The 20,775-nt window shown below is 36.1% G+C and overlaps 1 protein-coding gene across 3 annotated transcripts in view; it reads left to right on the top strand.

Moving 5' to 3' along the window:
• Window positions 1-1,755: 1,755 nt before the first annotated feature.
• Window positions 1,756-20,775, top strand: part of PRMT9 (protein arginine methyltransferase 9) — a 46,815-nt gene continuing 27,795 nt past the window's right edge. The window contains exons 1-6 of one of the 3 annotated variants that reach the window (XM_051967634.1): window positions 1,756-2,082; window positions 4,386-4,534; window positions 8,224-8,460; window positions 8,813-8,980; window positions 15,089-15,191; window positions 17,602-17,708. In XM_051967634.1, coding sequence (XP_051823594.1) covers window positions 1,909-2,082; window positions 4,386-4,534; window positions 8,224-8,460; window positions 8,813-8,980; window positions 15,089-15,191; window positions 17,602-17,708 — 938 coding nt within the window. In that variant the 5' untranslated portion in view covers window positions 1,756-1,908. Of the gene's footprint in view, window positions 2,083-4,385; window positions 4,535-7,677; window positions 8,461-8,812; window positions 8,981-15,088; window positions 15,192-17,601; window positions 17,709-20,775 lie in introns of those variants that run through there. The other 2 variants (XM_051967636.1, XM_051967635.1) reach the window with 2 other exon arrangements.

Below are 20,775 nucleotides of genomic sequence, written 5' to 3'. Positions count from 1 at the left end.
TAAAAATTTTACAATCAGATTCCTGAGGAAACTATAAGAGCTGGCCCCAGGACACTCCTGCCTTCTGTTCTAACCAATTGCTTTGTCTTTTTTTTTTTTTTAATGTTTTACTCATTCTTGATATATTTTTATTTAATTATAGCTTTTTATTCACAAAACATATGCATGGGTAATTTTTCAACACTGACCCTTGAAAACGTTCTGTTCCAAATTTTCCCCTCCTTTCCCCCCACTCCTTGCTCTAGGTGGTGGGCAGTCCAACATATTAAATACGTTAAATATATGTTAATCCAATATATGTATACATATTTAAACAGTTATCTTGCTGCACAAGAAAAATTGTATCTAATACCCCAACATATTTAACATATATAGGTCTGCTTGCCATCTAGGGGAGGGGGTGGAGGGAGGGAAGGAAAAAATCGGAACAGAAGCGAGTGCAAGGGATAATGTTGTAAAAAAAATTACCCTGGCATGGGTTCTGTCAATAAAAAGTTATTATAAAATTAAAAAAAATTAAATTAAATTTTAAAAAAAGAAAGAAAAATTGGATCTAGAAAGAAAGAAAAAAAACTTGAGAAGGAAAACAAAAATGCAAGCAAACAATAACAGAAAGAGTGAAAATGCTCCATTTTGGTCCACACTCATTTCCCATAGTCCTCTCTCTGGGTGTAGATGCCTCTCTTCATTACTGAACAATTGGAACTGGTTGGAATCATCTCATTGTTGAAGAGAGCCATGCCCACTTGATTTTTTTTTTTTTTTTTTTAAGAGCAGCAGTGTTGTTGTTTAGTCTAGGAAGATGACTATGACATGGGGAGGGGGGAGATGCTATAATATGCAAGTAAATTGGATTTAAGTGCAGGAGGGCTGTGCATGGTCATCTGTCTCACTTTTCCTTGCAGAGCTATCTGAGTCTAGGGGCCAGATATAGATCAGGACACCTGGAAATAGAGATGGATGCAGCGGGAGACCTTAAGCAAAGGTCTTCAACAGGTCTCAATTTGACAGAGGCAATGCCTCTTCGCTGATTAAGGCTAAAAAATGAGGCAAAAAAATGACATTTTTCACCTATTCAAAATAAAAATGAATCCGAGAGGATGAGATGCCAAGGTTTCTGGCTAAAACAGCAACAATGGATACTTCCAATCATTCTAAGACAATTAGAGGCAAAACGGAGACTTAGGGAGATTGGTCAATGAGAGCCAGAGTGATTTGATTTAAGCCCGTGAATTCCAAAATTTGGAGGAACAATAGGGCGTCAGCATCCCAGCTCCGTGTGGGCTTGGGTCCCGGCTTCTCCCCTGAGACTTTCCTGAAATTACCCTGAAAGAAAAATCATCTCCTATTCGCTTCTCAAAAGGAGCCTGAGTTGGAGTCACTTTCCTCCAAGATTCCTACAAGACATTAGTGTAGAGCTGGTGCGAGAACGGCGTTTTCTAGACTGGTGGAGCAAAGCCAAGCACTGCCACAGACTCTGGAGTGACGCCTGCGCAGTGGGGAGCTTCCCAGACCAGAGAAGGCAGAGGGAAAAAGGTTGAGAGACACAAGTCTTTGGAGTCTGCGGGCTGCGCATTGGAAGAAAAGGAGGGAGGGGCAATGTGGAAAGAGCGGCTGAGGCAAATGCATGCGCAACGCGCAAGCGCGGCGCCAGAGCTGAGAAGCACCTCACGCCTCCAGGCCGTGGGGGCGTAGCGTGCGCCTGACGTAAAAGAGGCGGACGTTGACGTCGACGTCGGAAGTACTTCTTTTTTATGTTTTCCGCTTTTCCCTTCTTCCTTCGGGGCGTCCCTTTCTTCTGGGTTAGAGGAGGACGAGGCGCCCCAGCCGGAAGTCGAAAAGTCTCCGCGGAGGACCAGCCCGGCTTGACCTTGACCCCGGCGTCGCTCTCTCCGAGGGATTGCCAACATGCCGCGCTCGCGGGGCGGGGGCCGGGGCGGGCAGGAGGCCGGCCGGACCGAGCTGGTGTCCCGCTCGCTGCAGAGCGCTCAGCACTGTCTGGCCGGCCGGGATTTCGGCACGGCCTACGCGCACTACCTGCTGGTGCTCAGCCTGGCCCCTGAGCTGCGGGACGACGTCAAGGTGAGCGCCAGTCTGGCCGCTCCCAGGGCCCGGAGAAAGCCCTCGGCGCCCCGCTGCCTGCCCTCGGGGAGCTTCCCCGCGCTCCCGGCTTCGAGCTGGCGAATGGCCCCGGAACCTCCCCCCACCCCCATCCCGCGGGGTAACTGACGAAGGGACCTTGAACTGGAGCTCTGGGGTCGTCTTATTGCGGTCCGAACAATACTGGTTGTAGAATTTTGCCAAAGCCGCTGCACCGCCCTAGGCCTTAGATGTAAAATATGAGGTCTGGGCTCCTCCTCTGTCCACAGCCAAGCTCTCGGGAAAGCCCCTTTGGCCTTGGTCTGTTACCTTCCAGTTACATCTCCCCTTCCCTTGTTATTAGATTCCTGTTCCATATCTATACCGCATACATCTCCAGTTATGTCTATAGACGGGGCCTTCTTAAACGTTTTCCACTGAGCCCCGTGTTCTGAGAAATCTTTACATATGTAGGTATATAAAATAAGCATACAAATACAACGTTTACTGAGAATAAATAATTTCGGAGGTCTCCACCCATGGTTTAAGAAACTGGGATGTAGACTGGAGTATTTGTCATGTCCCTTAAAATCTGCAAAAACAGAAGTTTTAAGTCTAGCAGGGATCTGAAGCACAAATGACCATTAGGTGAGCCAGTGTGTATTTGAGGAAAGATCCAAAACTACTATACCATACTTATTGAAAAAAAAAAGACAAAAAACATTTTCTAATGCTTGATATCCACTGCTAACATATTTGTACCTGTATCTCCCGTTTTAAAACTGGCAGTTAAGCAAAGTATGTATCAACTTATAAACAATATTTTGTAAAAATTCATATCAAAGAGCAAACTGTCACCTAAATATATCATACAAAAGCTAAAAAAAAAAAAAAATCCAATTGATTTAAGAAGATCTGGTTCAGTAAGATAAATACGTTCATTTTCTTCACATTTACAGTGAAAAATCTTCAGTAATTAAACACCTGTCATCTCAGTGTTGTGGGCTCTTCAATCTTACCCTGACTTATGGCCAGGGTTTCATGTTAAGCTCTCTGGCCTTCAGGGAATGCGCTTAGCTAAATCGGTCCTAAAATGAGGCTGGCACATGATGTGTTAAACATCCAGGTCTGTCCTGAAAGCTTTTCCAGCTTGGAAGACATTTTGAGCTTTGTTGGCTTAACTCCTTAGTATTTATATGCCATAATAAGGCACAGGGTAGAACTTAAAGGTTTGATTCAATTTATGTGTCTTATGTGTCAGGGAATAGAGGTACAAGGACAAAAAATAAGAAGCCCTCTTCTCCAGATGATTGCATTGTTCCTGGGTAAAATACGCATGCAGAGGAATACCAAACATGCAAAGTCATTTTCCTTGTCTTAAAATACAAAATGATTATGTGAAGACAAATCTACAAATGAAGCATTGATTCATTAATATGGTAGTGTTCAATGGAAAATTGGGGCTTGCCCATCAGTTGGGGAATGACTAAACAATAACAGTCTATGAATGTAATGGGATATTGCTTAACCATAAGAACTTATAGAAAGGATGAATTTAGTTAGAGAAATATTGGAAGAGTAACATAAACCAATGCAGAGAACAGAACGAGAATAATTTATACACTAACTCAACATTGTAAAGAGAAACAATTTTTGTTTAACAGCATTGATCAGTAACAACCCTACCTCATGATGGAGACTACTATATGTGCCTTTTAAAGAGAAGTGATGGAGGTTAGATGCAAAATTTTGAATCATGTCTAATATATGCATATAAATTGTTTGAATATGCTTATTTGAAAAAAGAGGACTTGGTATTTTTTTAAAGTTCAGGGAGGTTAGGTAAGGTGATGCCTTACAAAGAACAGAATAACAGTTATTTAAAATAGACTTAATATTTGTGTTTGGCATTTAATGGTAACATAAATTTTAGGCCCTACTATTTTATTACCTTTGTGACTTTGGATAGTTACCTCCTGGATCTGGGTCTTGATTCCTCATGTATAAAATGAGGAGGGACTTGGGTTAGATGGAGTCTTCAGTTTTTCTGTGCTCTAATTCTTTGATATATACATGACACTTGTATTTATGCAAATTTTCCATTTTCTGTTGTAATCAATGTGGAGTACATATTTATAACTGTAATTAAGAGAACTGAATCATGGTTCCATTTACTTGTGTGAAACTTTGAAGAAGTGGAATTTAAGGTAGTGCTTTTGTTAAACATACTTGAATTCCCAGAAGTCCTAAATTTGACATTATATATGGACTTTGTTTTACTGATAAATATTTTTCCTCTTGCAAAGGAAACCTTTCAGTATACCCTCCTCAAGTGGGCGGAAGAATTGGATTCTCTGAATCGAGTACAAGACTTATTTGGTTGTTATGAGCAGGCCTTGGAACTTTTTCCTGATGATGAAGTGATTTGTAACAGTATTGGGGAACATCTGTTCAGGTTTGTTATTTCAAAAACATGGCTTTATTCAGTAGTGTTAAATTATTAATATAATCAAAACAATTGAAGGGAAAAAATGATTTGAGCATAGCATAATGATTCCTGTTTCCCCATTTGTGATTTTACGAAGATGTTTAATTTTTGGTAGATGAGTTAAAAAAAACACAAAAAAGGTTAACTTACCATTTTTGATTTGAGATTATTTGGGAGCATGAATTGCCTGAATTTCTTGGTGGGGAGGGATAAGAACCTGGAGACTACATTTGTCAAACTCATATATCAAGAGTAGTAAGGGAACACAGCAGCCATACAGTCCATTTTATATAGTGTTCTCTGTAACATACCATATGATGATTGAAAGACTTCAAGGAAGGGGAAATCGTCCTCTATCTCTCTGGGAAGCACATTCCACCTTTTGATAGCTCTACTTGGTGGCTCAGTAGATAGAGCTTCTGGCCTGGATTTAGGGACGTTTATCTTCCAGAGTTCAAATCTGGCCTCAGACGTTAGCTGTGTGACTCTGCGTAACTCACTTAACTCTATTTACCTTAGTTTCCTCATCTGTAAAATGAGTTGGAGAAGGACATGGCAAGCCTCTCCAGTGATCTCTGCCAAGAAAACCCCAAATGGGGTCATAGAGTCAGATGTGACTGAAAACAACAGAACAGTAACTTAAGAAGATTTTTTTCTTTTCTTTTTTTTTTTTTTTTTAAAGATGAAACCCTGTAAGCTCTATTTTATTTTTAGTTTTCTTTTTCCCATGAATTTTCCCTTGTGCTCCCTCCAAATGTGTGTGTGCATGTCTTTGGGATTGATACTAATATTGTGGTATTTGAATGCAGAGTTCTTCCTGCATGGTACAGCCATAGTTCTAATTCCATTGTAGAGAATTATTCTCTTGTTCTCTTTCTCTCTCTTTTTTTAAAAAAATTATCTATTATACTGATTTGTGATTTTTGGTGCATTTCTGCCGTTCATTGAAGAAACATGAAGGACTTTATATATGCCAGGCTTCATGCTATGTCTTGGGGATACAGAGAAAGGCAAAAATAGTTCTTTCTTCCAGCTCACTTTCAAATCAAGAGAGATGTCATGGCAGACAACTATGTACAAATAAAACATACAGGGTAGATGGAAGATAACCTTAGTGGAAAAATGCTAGCATTAAAGAAGATTAGGAAAGGATTTTTACAGAAGGTGGACTTTTAGCTGAGACTTGAAAGATGCTAGGAAAATCAGGAAACAAAAGGGGAGTATTCCAGGCCTGGAAGATAGTTGAAAATGCATGGAGTCCAGAGGCAAAGTGTCTTATTTAATGACTGGCAAAGAGGCCAATGTCACTAGATCATACTCAATGTAGAGAAGAGTCAAGAGGTAGCAAGGAACTAGGTTATGACTAGAAAGGGAAACATAGTTGGATTAGAGTTAAAAATGGTAGTCATAGTTGAGAACATGAAAGCTTTATCACTTTTGAAATGTTAAATTAATTTAACAATTCTGAAGAAAAAATGTTATACTAGTTACTACATTTCTTTATGGGGAAATGACCTTTTTTCTTTGGTCAAGAAAAGGATCATTTCTTTAAGTTCTGTATTTGGGTTTAGTGGGTTTAATGGGAGGTTTTCCATTCTAAATGAGAGAAAAAGCTAGTTTTTTATCCATTAGCAATAAGAAGGTATTTTGCATACATTTGCATATAAGTAAACCTTTATAACTGAAACATACCAATATCAGTATAGTAACTTAATAAATATTAATTGATTGAATGGTAAAGATTTTTAAATAGTAATTATCATATTGTATAAAACTATTATAAAATATTTTTTAAAGTAAAAGTGCTTTTTTATAGTATATTTTGTCCTATAATTACTTACCTATTTCCTTAAAACAATGAGCATAGAGAAAACAAACCTTAATTTTATCTTTAATTTTTAAAATCATATATACTTTCTCTTCCTACTTTAAAATGAATGAAATGAAGTCATCTTTTAATGGTTGTCAGTATAATTCTTCATTTAGTTAAGAAAGATAATGTTCTATCAAATGGCCTGTAGTATTAAGAATACTTTTATTCATTAGCATGAGTCAGTTTGACTTAATAATGATGATATTTCAGTATTACAATTTATAAGGTAATTTGTAGATGCATAAAATCTGTTACTTTTTTTGATGTAATTACTAAAATATATATGAAAACTATTACTTTAAAATTATATATGGCTTCAAAAAGTAGAATCTTTAGTTACATATACTAATGTCATAAGGTATGGCAATAAATCTTTTTATTTTAAGAATGAATTATTTTAACTTCCATTACCAGGTTTAAACATTCAAATATATAAATAAGAATCTAGCAAAGGTAAAAAAGAATCAAAATGAACAAATAGGAAAAAAAAATTGTTAATAATTACTACATGTAACTAAATTTTTATTAACTAGTTTTTAAAACATCTTTTTGTATCCCCAGTGCTTAACACAGTTCCTGGCACAAAGTAGGTGCTTAATAAATACTGACTGATTGAAATTGATTTAAGACACTACTGTACCACATGGATAAATCATTGTGACTCCCTCAATATCATTGTCTTTTTCTGTTAAAAAAAAAAAAAAGACATTGGATCACATTGACCTTTTTGTGTGACATGGATTCTTTTGACTCTCCAGTGAATGACTCCTCAAAATAATGTTTTTAAATGCATAAAATAAAATCATAGTATTAAAAAAGAAACTGGGGGCAGCTAGATGGAACAGTGGATATAGTCAGGATGACCTGAGTTCAAATGTGACCTCAGACACTTAAGAATTACTAGCTGGGCAAGTCACTTAACCCCATTTGCCTCACCAAAAACATAACATCCCTTCTCCCCCAAAGAGAGAGAAAGCAATTACATTAAAATAATTATAAAACTTTTCTTAAAATGTTCTCAGATTTCACCTTAAGAACCTTCCTGGACTATAAGGGCGGTCTCTTTAAGGTCTCTTCTAGTTTTGTTTCAAGTTCTGTGATTCTCTGGCACATTTTAATAAATTCCCCTCCCCCCCCCCCCCCCAAAGCTGTACTGTTGTAATTTAAACTTAATGTTGATTTTTACAGCTCTCATGTAGGTTCCTTTTTTTTTTTTTTTCCCAAATTAACTTTGCAGCTACAACAGAAAACTGAGTGATGACTTGGTTACTTTATTTACCAAGGCTAATTGAAGAGACCTGTGAAGTTATTGAGAAGGGGATCATTTCCAATTCAACAGGCTAATCATGGCTGTTTGGGGGTGGTATTTAATCATATCGTAAGCTTTACCAAACAATCAGTGAGTATTGATTACTCAGTTGTACAATACTGTTTTCTTAGAATTGTGCTTGGATACTGAGGATAACATGAAGACCATGATGTAGCCCCTGATACTAATGGCTAACTACTTGTGGAAATAAGATTAACATGCGGGATAGCATTAAATAACAATATAAGATTTAATTTTAAATCATTTGCTATAAGTTTAAGTATAATTGAAGGAACTGGAAGGGGATGGATTGCTAGGGTTTGTAGTAACCAGGAAAAGTTTCATGAAAGAGGTGGGCCTGGAAGGGTAGGATTTAGAATGCAAGTGGGAGGGCTATCCGGATGCAGAGAGGCACATCTCTATAGGACTAAGAGCAAACAGCTAAATATTTTTTGTTTATCATTTCACTGCTAGAATGGGCTTTAGAGATGAAGCAGCTGGGTATTTCCACAAAGCAGTAAAGCTAAATCCTGACTACATTGATGCAAAGGAGAATTTTTATCGTGTTGCAAACTGGCTGGTGGAACGCTGGCATTTTATCATGCTTAATGACATCAAGAGGAATATGACTTATCATTCAGCAATCCAAAAGGTGGTTCGCTTAGGGTGCAAGACTGTTCTGGATATTGGAGCAGGAACTGGAATATTAAGGTTTGTCATCACTGCATTAATATGTGTAGATTTTTATTATTTTTTAAAGTTTTATGTCTATTCAAGAGTGAGATTTATTTTTTTTTTCCTATGCTAGTGTTAACTCTTGGAATTTTGGAATGATCATTTTAAGGATATTTCTTTTGTGTTACCTAGTTATTATCTTTGATATATCCTAACTTTTGTAGTTTCAAACTGACCTGATTATTTATTAGCATTGATGGCAAAATACAAAATGAACTTAAATTTAAGAAAAAAGTTATGTTCTTAAATAGTGTAACTTGAATTTGAAAAGAAAACAGAAATTTTTATTGCTTGACTTTTTTTTCTGATGGATTTTTTTCCTTTACAGCATGTTTGCTAAAAATGCTGGTGCACACCGTGTCTATGCCTGTGAACTGTCCAAGACCATGTATGAGCTCGCTTGTGACATAGTGGCAGCAAACAAGATGGAAACAGGGATCAAATTATTACATATGAAGTCCCTTGACATAGCTGTTCCTAAGCACATTCCTGAGAGGTATTGTCATGTATGTTCTTTAGTAGTACTTTTAAAGTCACTATCTGTTTTTTAAAAGTTAAGTTGTAAAAATAAAAATAGTCTAGGTTTATGTTCCAAATAAAAAGAAATAACTATTAAAAAAAAAAAGAAAGAAAAATATAAGTAGAATGTTCTTTATAAAAATATATTCACTCTATTATTTTGTAAAGGTCTTGAAGAGAAATCTAATTTTTTTTAAGTCACATGAATTTTTTTTTATTATAGCTTTTTATTTACAAGATAGATGCATGAGTAATTTTTCAGCATTGACAGTTGCAAAACCTTTTGTTCCAACTTTTCCCCTACTTTCCCCCATCCCTTCCCCTACATGGCAGGTTGAACAATACATGTTAAATATCTTGAAGTATAAGTTAAATATAATATATGTATACATGTCCAAACGGTTATTTTGCTGTACAAAAAGAATCGAATTTTGAAATAGTTTACAATTAGCCTGTGAAGGAAATAAAAAATGCAGGCGGACAAAAATAGAAGGATTGGGAATTCTATGTAGTGGTTCATAGTCATCTCCCAGAGTTCTTTTGCTGTGTGTAGCTGGTTCAGTTCATTATTGCTCTGTTGGAACTGATGTGATTCATCTCATTGTTGAAGAAGGCCACGTCCATCAGAATTGATCATCTGTTGTTGAAGTATATAATGATCTCCTGGTTCTGCTCATTTCACTCAGCATTAGTTCATGTAAGTCTCTCCAGGCCTTTCTAAAATCATCCTGCTGGTCGTTTCTTACAGAACAATAATATTCTTTAACATTCATATATCATAATTTATTCAACCATTCTCCAATGGTTGGATGGGCATCCACTCAGTCTCCAGTTTCTGGCCACTAGAAAGAGGGCTGCCACAAACCTTCTTCTTCTACATACAGGTCCCTTTCCTTTAAAGTCACATGAATTAATGCCTACCCATCTTGTGAATCTAAAAACAAGCTTTAAATGGGAGGTCTGGGAAAATTTATCAAATGTTTTGTTTTGATTTTCTCTTTTCTAATATGTTCTGTTTTTCCAATTACATGTATAGATTTGAACATTCATTTGTTTGTGATTGTGAGTTCCAGATTTTTTCTCCCTTCCTCATCTCCATCTTCTCTAGGACATCAAACAATATGATATAGGTTATACATGTACAATCAAAAATCGATCAACTATAAATTTCTAAACCTTCTTACATGACCTTAGAGGAAGACGTGGTAACAGATTTGCTTTCTGATCTGGGACTTCTGGCTACTTTGAAAATAGCCTGGTTGAGGCCTACCTGATCATTTTGATCCCATCCTAGTCATATGTTCTGATCTGTATCTTACTTATGAAAACTTTTTCCACTCGTGACTCCTTTTCACCTGAGAAATTTTTAGGTGACCTTGTCTTGAATCTGAGATGAAATGGCTATGTTCATGCATTGCATGGTACATAGTATAATCTTCTTGTCTGTTCAAAACCAAGGCTGCACTGAAATTGGGCAATGCAATGCAGGCACACACTGCCAGAAACACCTTGGATTCATTATGTGTTTGCTTTTTAATTAATTTGTGGTTGTTGCATGTTAAGAAACCTTTTACTATTGCCAAATTTTTCACAAACCCCACATTCAGTTATACTACTCCAATGGGGAGTCTTGTCCCACAGCTGTAGAAGCTTTGACTTTTGAGATTTAGTGTAGTATATTAGAGTTTGATTGAGATTTAGGAATTTTGAGTTTTACTCCTTGTTCTTTTACTTTAATAGGTTCTCATAGATTTTACTTCCTTCATAGTATTATTATGAGGGAATTGCTTTTAAATGTGAGTTAGAAACATTTCTCAACTCAGTTTTCTTATTTGAAAAATGAGGGAATTAGCTGATTGCTATGATTGTCTATTCAGCTGTGATTCTTCCTTTAACTTCCTGTCACCATATCTTTCAGATAAGTCAGTCAATAATGCTTACTATGTACCAGGTAATGCAATTGCTGGAGGTAAAGGTCTAGGTAGCCTGTCAGAGCTATCCATTATATAGCTATATAGGGTTTTCTCTGTTGTCTATATATCTATTTGTCCTTTTCTATACCTCTGCTTTATCTCAGTGGAAGCAGAGAAGTGAATTTTTGACTAATGTGTCCATTCTACTTCTTACTGCTGGAGCACTAAGACTCAGCACTTGAGGAATTTATATTCATTCATATCATTTTGTTTGTCTTAGCTTCAATCTTTTTATATTCTTGTTGAGCATCTTCCTAAATACTTGGTTTAAAAAAGCATTATTATAAGCATTGATAGCCTTTAAAATAAAACCTGACAAAAGCTTCTTATATTCTTTGTCACTGTTATTCATTAATGTCCCTGCATTACCAGTAATTGTTTTTTAAGGTAGTTTTAAAACATGTATTAGGTTGGATAGTTGTTGAAAACATTTGGACAGATAAATGTCCTAAATGAATCATAAAGGTCATCTTACCAACTGAAAAATTTGTCAATCAAGTATTTGTTCAGAGCCTGGTAGGTGCTGAACTATGCTTGGTGCTGGGGAGACCAAGACAGTTAGGAAATAGCCCTGCCTTCAAGGATCTTAAATTCTGTTGACCATGTGTAAAAGATGTACAAAATAAATGCAATATACTTTGAGGAAGAAGCAACTAGGAAGAGCAGGAAATGGGCCATGTAAGAAGAGTTTGAACTGAGAGGGAGCTGTCCTTGGACAGCCTTCATTTCTGATGTGGGGGAAAGTAGGAGACAGGATGTCATGGATCAGGAACAGAAAAAAGTCCAGTTGGACAGGTCTTTCTAATATGTCAAGGGAGTAACATATAACAAATTTGGAAAGATGGCTTAGAACATGTTGTGACTTTGAACATTGTTATAGAACCTTAATTGGGGGAGGGAGGAGGATGTTGGGGAACAGGAAGGGTCCAGATCTGTTACACTTTTTTCTGTTGAGATAATAATCCCCAGTTTAAAAATTGTCTTTACCAAGAAATCGGCTCAGCTCATTTGTAATGTTCTACCTTCGAGAATATCCCCAGCCCTGAGTAGACTTAGTTGTGGTCACTAAACTGATGTATGTTAGAGATTTTTGAAGTGGTCCCTCTTTCCACTCGATCATGGTTTCTCTCCATTCTCTTAATTATTGTGTTGGGTGCAGCGAAATATTTCTGTTTGTTGTTGTCTGTAGCCATATCTGATCCTTGGGGACCAGTTGAGGGGCTTCTTGGCAGAGGTCCTGGAGGGGTTGGCCTTTTCCTTTCTGAGCTCATTTTATGGGTGGGGAATCTGAGACCAACAGTTACTGAGAGAGAGAGACCAGCTCCGAGCTCAGGAGGGCAAGGCTGCCTTCCATGGAGCACAGGACCCCAGAGGCCTTGCCCACTCTTTCATGGGGGCTTTGAGGTCAAAACCATTTTCTTTTTTTTTTTTTTTTTTGCCCTTAATCTCTCCTTTTTTTTTCTCTTAATTACATGCTACCAACTAAAATAACACAATTTTCCAAGGAGTGATTTGTATCATTGTTGAAGGAACTAAATGTTTTAATTTTCTTGTCCTCCTTTAATATTCATGTTAGTTCCTTCCAACTGGAGAAAACTTTCTTTCTTTCTTTTTTTTTTTTTAATTTTATAGCTTTTTATTTACAAGATATATGTATGGGTAATTTTTCAGCATTGACCCTTGCAAAATCTTCTGTTCCAACTTTCTCCTCCTTTCCACCACTCCCCCAGATGGCAGGTAGACCAATACATGTTAAATATGTTAAGGTACATGTTAAATACAATATATGTATACATATCCATACAGTTATTTTGCTGCACAAGAAGAATCGGGCTTAGAAGTAAGGTAAAATTGACCTGAGAAGGAAATAAAAAATGCAAGCAGACAAAAACAGAGGCATTGGAAATGCTATGTAGTGGTTCACACTCATTTCCCAGAGTTCTTTTGCTGGGTATAGCTGGTTCTATTCATTATTGAACAAGTGGAACTGATTTGGTTCATCTCATTGTTGAAGAGAGCCACCAAAACCGTTTTCTTAACACGAAGACCTTTTCATTTCTAATGTGGTAAATGTCGTAGCTATCATTCATAGAAACAAAAACAAACAAAAAAAAAAGTTTTGTGGGGGGTGAGGTAGTTGGGGTTAAATGGACTTGACCAGGATCACACAACTAGTTGAATGTCTGGGGCCGAATTTGATCTCAGGTTCCCCCTGACTCCAGAGCCAGTGTTCTGTCCACTGTGCCATCCAGCTGCCCCTTCCATAGTTGAATGAGTTCTGAAACCAGAAAGTCTGAAAAATTTTGACATAGTAGGTAAGGCTTGGAGTTAGGAGGACCCAAGCTCAGGTCTCACCTAAAATGAGGGTGTTGGAGCCTGTGCCCTCTAAGGTCTTTTCCATTTCTTACTCTTTGAGTTTTTGGAGATTTGCTAAAGTGACAAATATATAGGCAACTTGTTAATAGGGCGGGGGGGCACTATTCCTCAATGGGTGGTAGGCATCTCCTTAATTTCATTTTTTTCTTTCTCACAGAGTAGTTGCTACTCTGTCTGTCTATTTGTCTGGGAAATACATAGTTTAGAGATTTAGGGGCATTATTCCAAATTGTTCTCCTGAATAGCAATTCACAGCTCCAACAAAAGTGCATTACTGTGCCTGTTTTCCCCCAGATTCTCCAACCTTTTAAATTTCCAGTTTTGTCATCATTGCCAGTCTGAGGATGTGAAGTAGAATCTTAGGGTTGCTTTGATTTGTATATCTATAATTTTTAGTGAGTTGGGGACACAATTTCACACCACTAATGATAGCTTTGATTTTTTAAAAGACTCAATTTTTTCCTTTTCCCATTATCAATTGTGGAACGGCTTCCTCTTTTATTCCTTATTCTTATCCTGCATTGTCTAGCATCTTTCTTGTAATCCTTAACCTATTCTATCTTTACAATAAAGTAGCTGAATTTATAGTACATGTTGATTTAATTTAGAAGGGCTCTGAAATTTCTTCATAGAATTTTCTACCTCTTCATTCTCTGCAACAAATAGTAGTACATAAAGTGCAATTTTTTAAGTAGCATTTTTGCAAAAACTTTATACATTTCAACCCCCAGCAGCTCAATGTTCTATGAAATACTACTAGTTCTTGTTACTTTGGGACATTTGATCAATCCAGTTAACAGGCATTTATTATATGCTAGCTATGTGCCAGATTCTATATTGGGAATACAAAGAAAAACAGGATAACATGTAATATGTAGGTATTCATTCACATGATTTTTGCAAGGTGATTTGAGGTCATACTGGACTGATGAGTTATCAGGAAAAAAATTTGTATAGAGGTGGTGCTAGAGCCAAGTATTGAAGGGGCAACTTAAAGGAAGGGGTGAGAAGTATTAGTGTTAACCATGAGAAACAGAAACCCAGTGGGTAGCACAGTGTTTTAGTGTGTACCAAGGAGAGCGATGTGAAATGAGATTACAAAGGTACAATAAAACCATGGAGTGAATCACCAAATATTTATTGTGTCCACTGTACTTTAGATCCTGTGCCCAGGTACTGAACATACAAGGATAAAAAAATGTAAAGCTAGCTTTGAATGAACTTATATTCTATTGGGAGAAATATCTATATGTCTAAATGTATGTCTATAAATATAAATATATTTCTTTGAATCTTAGCATTGGCCATTACTGACTTAAAGACTGTTACTCTTTTTGAGCCAATTTCTTCATTTATAAAATGGAATAATAAAGATGTCATTACCTGCTCCATGGGATTGTCATGACAGATTTCTTATTTTACTATTATCATGAAAATGTTTATTTAGGAATGGGGGCATACAGTCTATGTCATTAATCTGATTTTTGAATCATACTATGAGCTATAAACTAAATGTTAATGAAATTTTTAGAGTGTTTTAAGTATAAAAAAAATTATACCATTTTAACAAAGAAATCCATTCTTAATTTGTAGCAGTGATGGTATTTATGACAAAATTTTGAATAGAAGCTATTTTATGTTCTTATGCAAGAGATAATTTGAGACAGATAAATTACACATATATTTTAATTATATCATTTAAATAACTTATATATCTTTAAAAAATCATTCTATAGAGTTTCCCTAGTTGTAACAGAAACTGTCGATGCAGGTTTGTTTGGAGAAGGAATTGTGGAGAGCTTGATTCATGCATGGGAACATTTACTTTTGCCACCAAAGGTAAGTAGCATGAAACTTCTTGAATAGATTAGAAATGAATTTATTTGTGTGTGTGTGTGTGTGTGTGTGTGTGTGTCTGTGTGTGTGTGTGTGTGTATGTGTATACACATATATATGCATATTTTATATTTGAGTGTATTTGTATTTAGTTTTTTTTTAATTTATTGTGAGAAACTTTTAGAGTTTAATTTAAAATTCAAATCATTTTCTTATTGTGTTTACATTATTTTGTTAAAACTTAAAAGTAGATAGGTACTTCGAAATACTATTTGAGTATTTATTTGTATTTACATATATGTGTATTTTGCATGTGTGTATATATATATATATATATATATATATATATATATTATATATATATATATATATATATATATATATGCACACAGATGAGTATAGGGATTCCGCATTTAAAAAAAGAGTTGTGAAAGATTAAGTAATTGTTCTAAGAACTTGAAAGAGAGAACAATAATTCAAAAACATTTTATTTAAAAGCCTCTAGAGTATCTCATAGTGCCTGGCATATAGTAGGCAGTTAATAAATGCTTGTTGATTGATTGAAAACTTAGTGTATTTTAGTCATTAATTTATGCTGTTATATTAATGACACCATTGTCTTGTGTTATATTTTAGAAAAACTAGAAAAATTCCATGCTATAAATACATACATAATATATAGTTATATAAACAAAGGCAGCATTTAAATTATGGTAGCATTGTTTATTAAAATTCATTATAGTCATACATTGCCTTTAATTGGATCTACAAGAGCCATACATTAGGCAAAAAGCTATTATTGGGGAGAAATTACATATCTTTTTATCTGTCTATATATAAAATCAGTCATGATCGTTTTGTAGTTTACACAGGGGTGATAGTCATTAGCTATCTGATTGGTGCCTTAGTTGATTGACTAATTAAAGTTGTGACAATATGGAATTTGATTATAATGTGTCTGTGATGTTAATGACATGAAACAGTCAAAATTAGAACAATATTATGCAGCATACTTTAATATTTCAGTACATTGTCTAATCAACATCAGTTTTTAAAGAGTTATGGGTACTTTTTTAGTATTGGTTTTAATACCCTAAATCAGTGGTTCTCAAAAGTGTGGCCTAGAGAAACTGAGGGATGGAGATATAGAGGGTTTATGAAACTGTTTCAGAGGATTCACAAGGTAAAAACTATTTTCACAAAATAATAAGAAGTTTTAATTTCAGATATAGTAAATATCAATTGCCAGATTCTAAATAAATGAAAACTCTTGGGGGCAGTGGATCTCAATAATTTTTAAGTGTGTAGAGAAATACAGAGACCCAAAAGTTTGAGAGTTGCTACTGGAAGTCTGTGGGTATATTTCTAGCAGTACTTTTGGAGAAAGTGCTCATACATCATCACCATACTAAGTACTAAGTATATATGGGAACTAGAGAACCATCATCTCATCAATTCCACTGAGTTAACACCTTGTTTCAAGTATACTTCTCCAGAGTTTGGCCCTGTACAGTTTTTGGTTCCTAATTCAGAAAGACCATACTTTGCCCCTTTCATAGGATTTGACAGTCATACGGATGATGCAAGATATCTAACTTTTTCCTGAAGTCTTGAGATCACCCCAGGTTATGGAGTAGTAAGGGGTAGAGATAAGGGTAAGAAATTTGGAGACTTAAAACTTAGCCCTCTTCTCTACTGAAAGTCTCAACAAACTGTGGAGAATGACAAAGGAAGGCCTCAGATCCCAATATAGTATTTAGAGAGTCTAGTCCTGTAACCTCCATTGCAGTTGCCAAAATTATATTCATCTTTCAGAGGTCCTCTACCCTTTTAGATTTGTATCTGATTTAAATTCAGTTCAGTAGGGACAAGAAGGGAAGCAATCACGGGGTACATGACATGGGGCAAGGGATATTTTCTTCCATGGAGTTAAAACCATACAGAGATGCTGATGGAAAGTGGAATGATCTGGTAATCCAGTTTCTGCCCTCTATAGAGGAGAGCTTTGGGAAGAATTTAGAATTCCATTCTTCAGCTTTACAATCTCAGAAGAGAAAAGGTCGGGGGAGGTGGTAGCCAAGGCTGGAGTTAGCAGCATGGTGATAATATTAGATATGAGCAGCTTATCCTGGGAGGGGTTTTGTGTTCCCAATCAAAATTGTAGATGGAGAATAGAGTTTAAATGATGATTACCTAAGAGGTTATGAATAGAATAGTATGGACCTACAATTTTGTATTCTATAAAAGTGACCAAATTCTATTGATAACCTAGTATAATTTGGATTGAAAATGTGTAATGAAAGATTATATTCATCTTGAGTAATAAAATTAGGTATTCACAATTTAAGATGAATTAATGATACTTCTGTTCTAGTTTGTATTCGTAGGCTAAAAATTGTATTTACATTTTCAGCCTAAAGGTAAAGATGGTAATTGTAAAGAATATGGACAAGTCATACCTGCCGGTGCCATTGTGTTTGGCATGGCAGTGGAATGTCCAGAAATACGAAGACATCACAGGTAAATGATTTTTTGAGTTGGGTTGGGGAGGAGGGTCATTTGATAATAAACTTTAAATATTGATTCCCTGTGCTTATGAGTATGATTGTTACATGAATTTCTAGTTTCCCACATTTGCCTTGCCCTAGATTTTAAAAAATTTATAATGAATAATATTTAACAAAGTCAACTAAGCATAAATATAAAACCTAGAGTCTTATATGAAATCCTTATCATTTATTAGGAGAGAGTAAAATTAAGACTTTTGAAGACATGGATTTTCTCTGTTTTTGGTTCTAAAGGTATCTGAAGTTTGACTATGTTTGGCAAGCAAGCAAACAGGCATTTATTGAGCATTTATTACTATGTGTCAAACACTGTGCTAAGAAATGAAGTATAGAAATGCAAGCAAAAAGAAAGCCATTCCTTGCCTCAAGGATCTTATATTCTGGCTCAGGAAAACAATATTTGGGGGAGTTTAAAAGGAAGAGGGTGGGAGAGGACAGAGGAAGAGGGCAAAGTCTGGAGAAGTGGAAGCAGAGTCTGGAGAGGAATGAAGGATGGGTCCCACACCCTGAGAAGAAGTGCCACAAACATTGCTTCTGTCTGTCAAACCAAGGCAATGTCAGTTGAGGGCACAAATTCTTTTTATTGACAAAGCATATACATGGGTAATTTTTCAACACAGACCCTTGCATAAACTTCTGTTCCAATTTTTCCCCTCCTTCCTTCCACCCCCTCCCCTAGATGGCAGGTAAGTCCCATACATGTTAAATATGTTAAAGTATATGTTAAATACAATATATGTATACATATTTATACAGTTATCTTGTTGCACAAGAGAAATCGGATTTAGAAAGAAGGTAAAAATAACCTGAGAAGAAAAACAAAAATGCAAGCAAACAATAATAGAAAAAGTGGAAATGCTATGGTCCACACTCATTTCCCAGTGTCCTTTGACTGGGTGTAGCTGGTTGTATTTATTATTGATCAATTAGAACTGATTTGGATCCTCTCATTGTTGAAGAGAACCATGTCCATTAGAATTGATCCTCTTATAGTATTTTTGTTGAAGTATATAATGATCTCCTGGTTCTGCTCATTTCACTTAGCATCAGTTCATGTAAATCTCTGCAAGCCTCTCTGTATTCATCCTGCTGGTCATTTCTTACAGAACAATAATATTCCATAATATTCATATACCATAATTTACTCAGCCATTCTCCAGTTGATGGGATCCATGCAATTTCCAGTTTATAGCCACTACAAAAAAGGCTGCCATAAACATTTTTGCACATACAGGTGAGGGCACAAACTCTTGCAAAATATTACGGGAGTAGGGGGTGGGAATAAAATACATGGCATTACTAGTCCACAACATTTTGCAAAGTAGTTAAAAAATGACCTGTAGAGCTTTATGTAAAATTAATTAAGATGCTCAAGGGCATTTATAGATTCCTCCATTGAACTCTTTATTAAATACCACTTGTATTCAACCATTGGGGATACTAATAAACCCTGACCTCAAAAAATGTACTTTCTGTTGGGAAAAACAAGTAAATACAAGGTACCCACAGAGTAAATAAAAATATTTTTCAGAATGGGGATGGAGCCTCTTGGGAACAAGATCTCTAAGAAGTGATTTTGGAGCTGAGTCTTGAAAGAAGCTAAGAGGAGATAAAAATGGAATTTATTCCTAGCATGGGGAATGTTTTCTAGCCTGTCAAACGCAACATGTCTGCCAGCATTTCTTCATTGATACATTTTAATTGTAAACAGTAGTGGTAAACATCACATTTTTAGAATTAGCACCTCAGTTATCTGATTTCCTTGAGAAAGTAACAGTGGTTGTTAAATATGGAAGAGGAGCTGGATTTGATGTGAAGTCTGTTGAAAACACTATTGTTTTTATGGCCACTAAGGATTTTAAAAAGAGAAATTTTCCGAAAGAGTAAAAAGGACTATAAATGGTTCCTTCTGCTTTGATGAAAAAGAAGGATTCATAGGATCATAGGTTTGGAGCTGGGTTGGTTCTTACAGATGGTCTGGCCCAGTTCATTGTACACATATGCAGACTCTGGGGAAGGCCACATATAATAGGGTAAAATAAGAGCCAGGATTTGAACTTGGGTCTCCTGACTCCAGATCCATTGTTCTGATTAGGGAGGCATCCAAAACGATCCATCTGTTTTTGTGCTTTCTCATTTTTCTAATGTTTTATGAAAATGGGTTAATGCATACATGCAGAGTATCCTTAAAGAACACATGTAAAGGAAGTGACTTTTTACAAATGATTTTTACAGATGACAGCTTTTTATAGTTATAAAACTGAATTATATAGGGAAGATAAAAATGTAACTGTGCATGTTGTTGATTACTCTTGTTTCTTAAGACTTTGACTTAATAAAATGCAGACTTAAAATCTTTCCTCAAAGAAGATTTATCTTATAGAATTTGCATCACACAAGACTGACAAATGCAGTTACAAATTTAGCAAGGCATCTTGCTGTAACCTACATTCACTAACATCATGGAAAATTCCCTGTTCAGATAAAAGAATTATTTCTATCATAAGTGAGGTTCTTTAAATACTAGTTCATTATGTTACATATATTCAGTCCTGGGGCCACTGTGTAATTTCTATACCAATATAAAAGAAATGGCTTAGCCATCCACTGCGGGTGGGGGCAGAGTAGATAAAATACTTTCCTCCAGAGGTGGTGGTTTGTCCTTTGTTCTGGAAGAGGACATGACTTCAGGGAGGAGACACGGTGACGTGCAAGTGACTATATGTAAGTGAAGGAGGGCTGGGCAAAGTCACCTGCTTCACTCTGTCCTCCAGAGCCGTCTGGGACCAGTGATAAAATATGGATCAGGATGACTGAAGATGGCCTTGGATGCAGTGGGAGATCTTGGCTGTTTTAAGCAACAGGTCTCAGTTTGACTGAGTCTGCACCTTGGTGCATGAAGGTTAGGGAGCAATTTAGACAAAGCATTTCCTTTTTCACTTAAATCTGCCAATCTGGAGGGTTTCTGGCCAAAGCAGAAGTGGTTGCTATTTACATTCAATTTGAGTCAATCAGGACCC

This window comes from Antechinus flavipes, chromosome 6, assembly GCF_016432865.1.
Source record: "Antechinus flavipes isolate AdamAnt ecotype Samford, QLD, Australia chromosome 6, AdamAnt_v2, whole genome shotgun sequence".
NCBI lineage: Eukaryota > Metazoa > Chordata > Mammalia > Dasyuromorphia > Dasyuridae > Antechinus > Antechinus flavipes.
The sequence above is the reverse complement of the archived record's forward strand: the minus strand, read 5'-3'. Positions and strand labels throughout refer to the sequence as shown.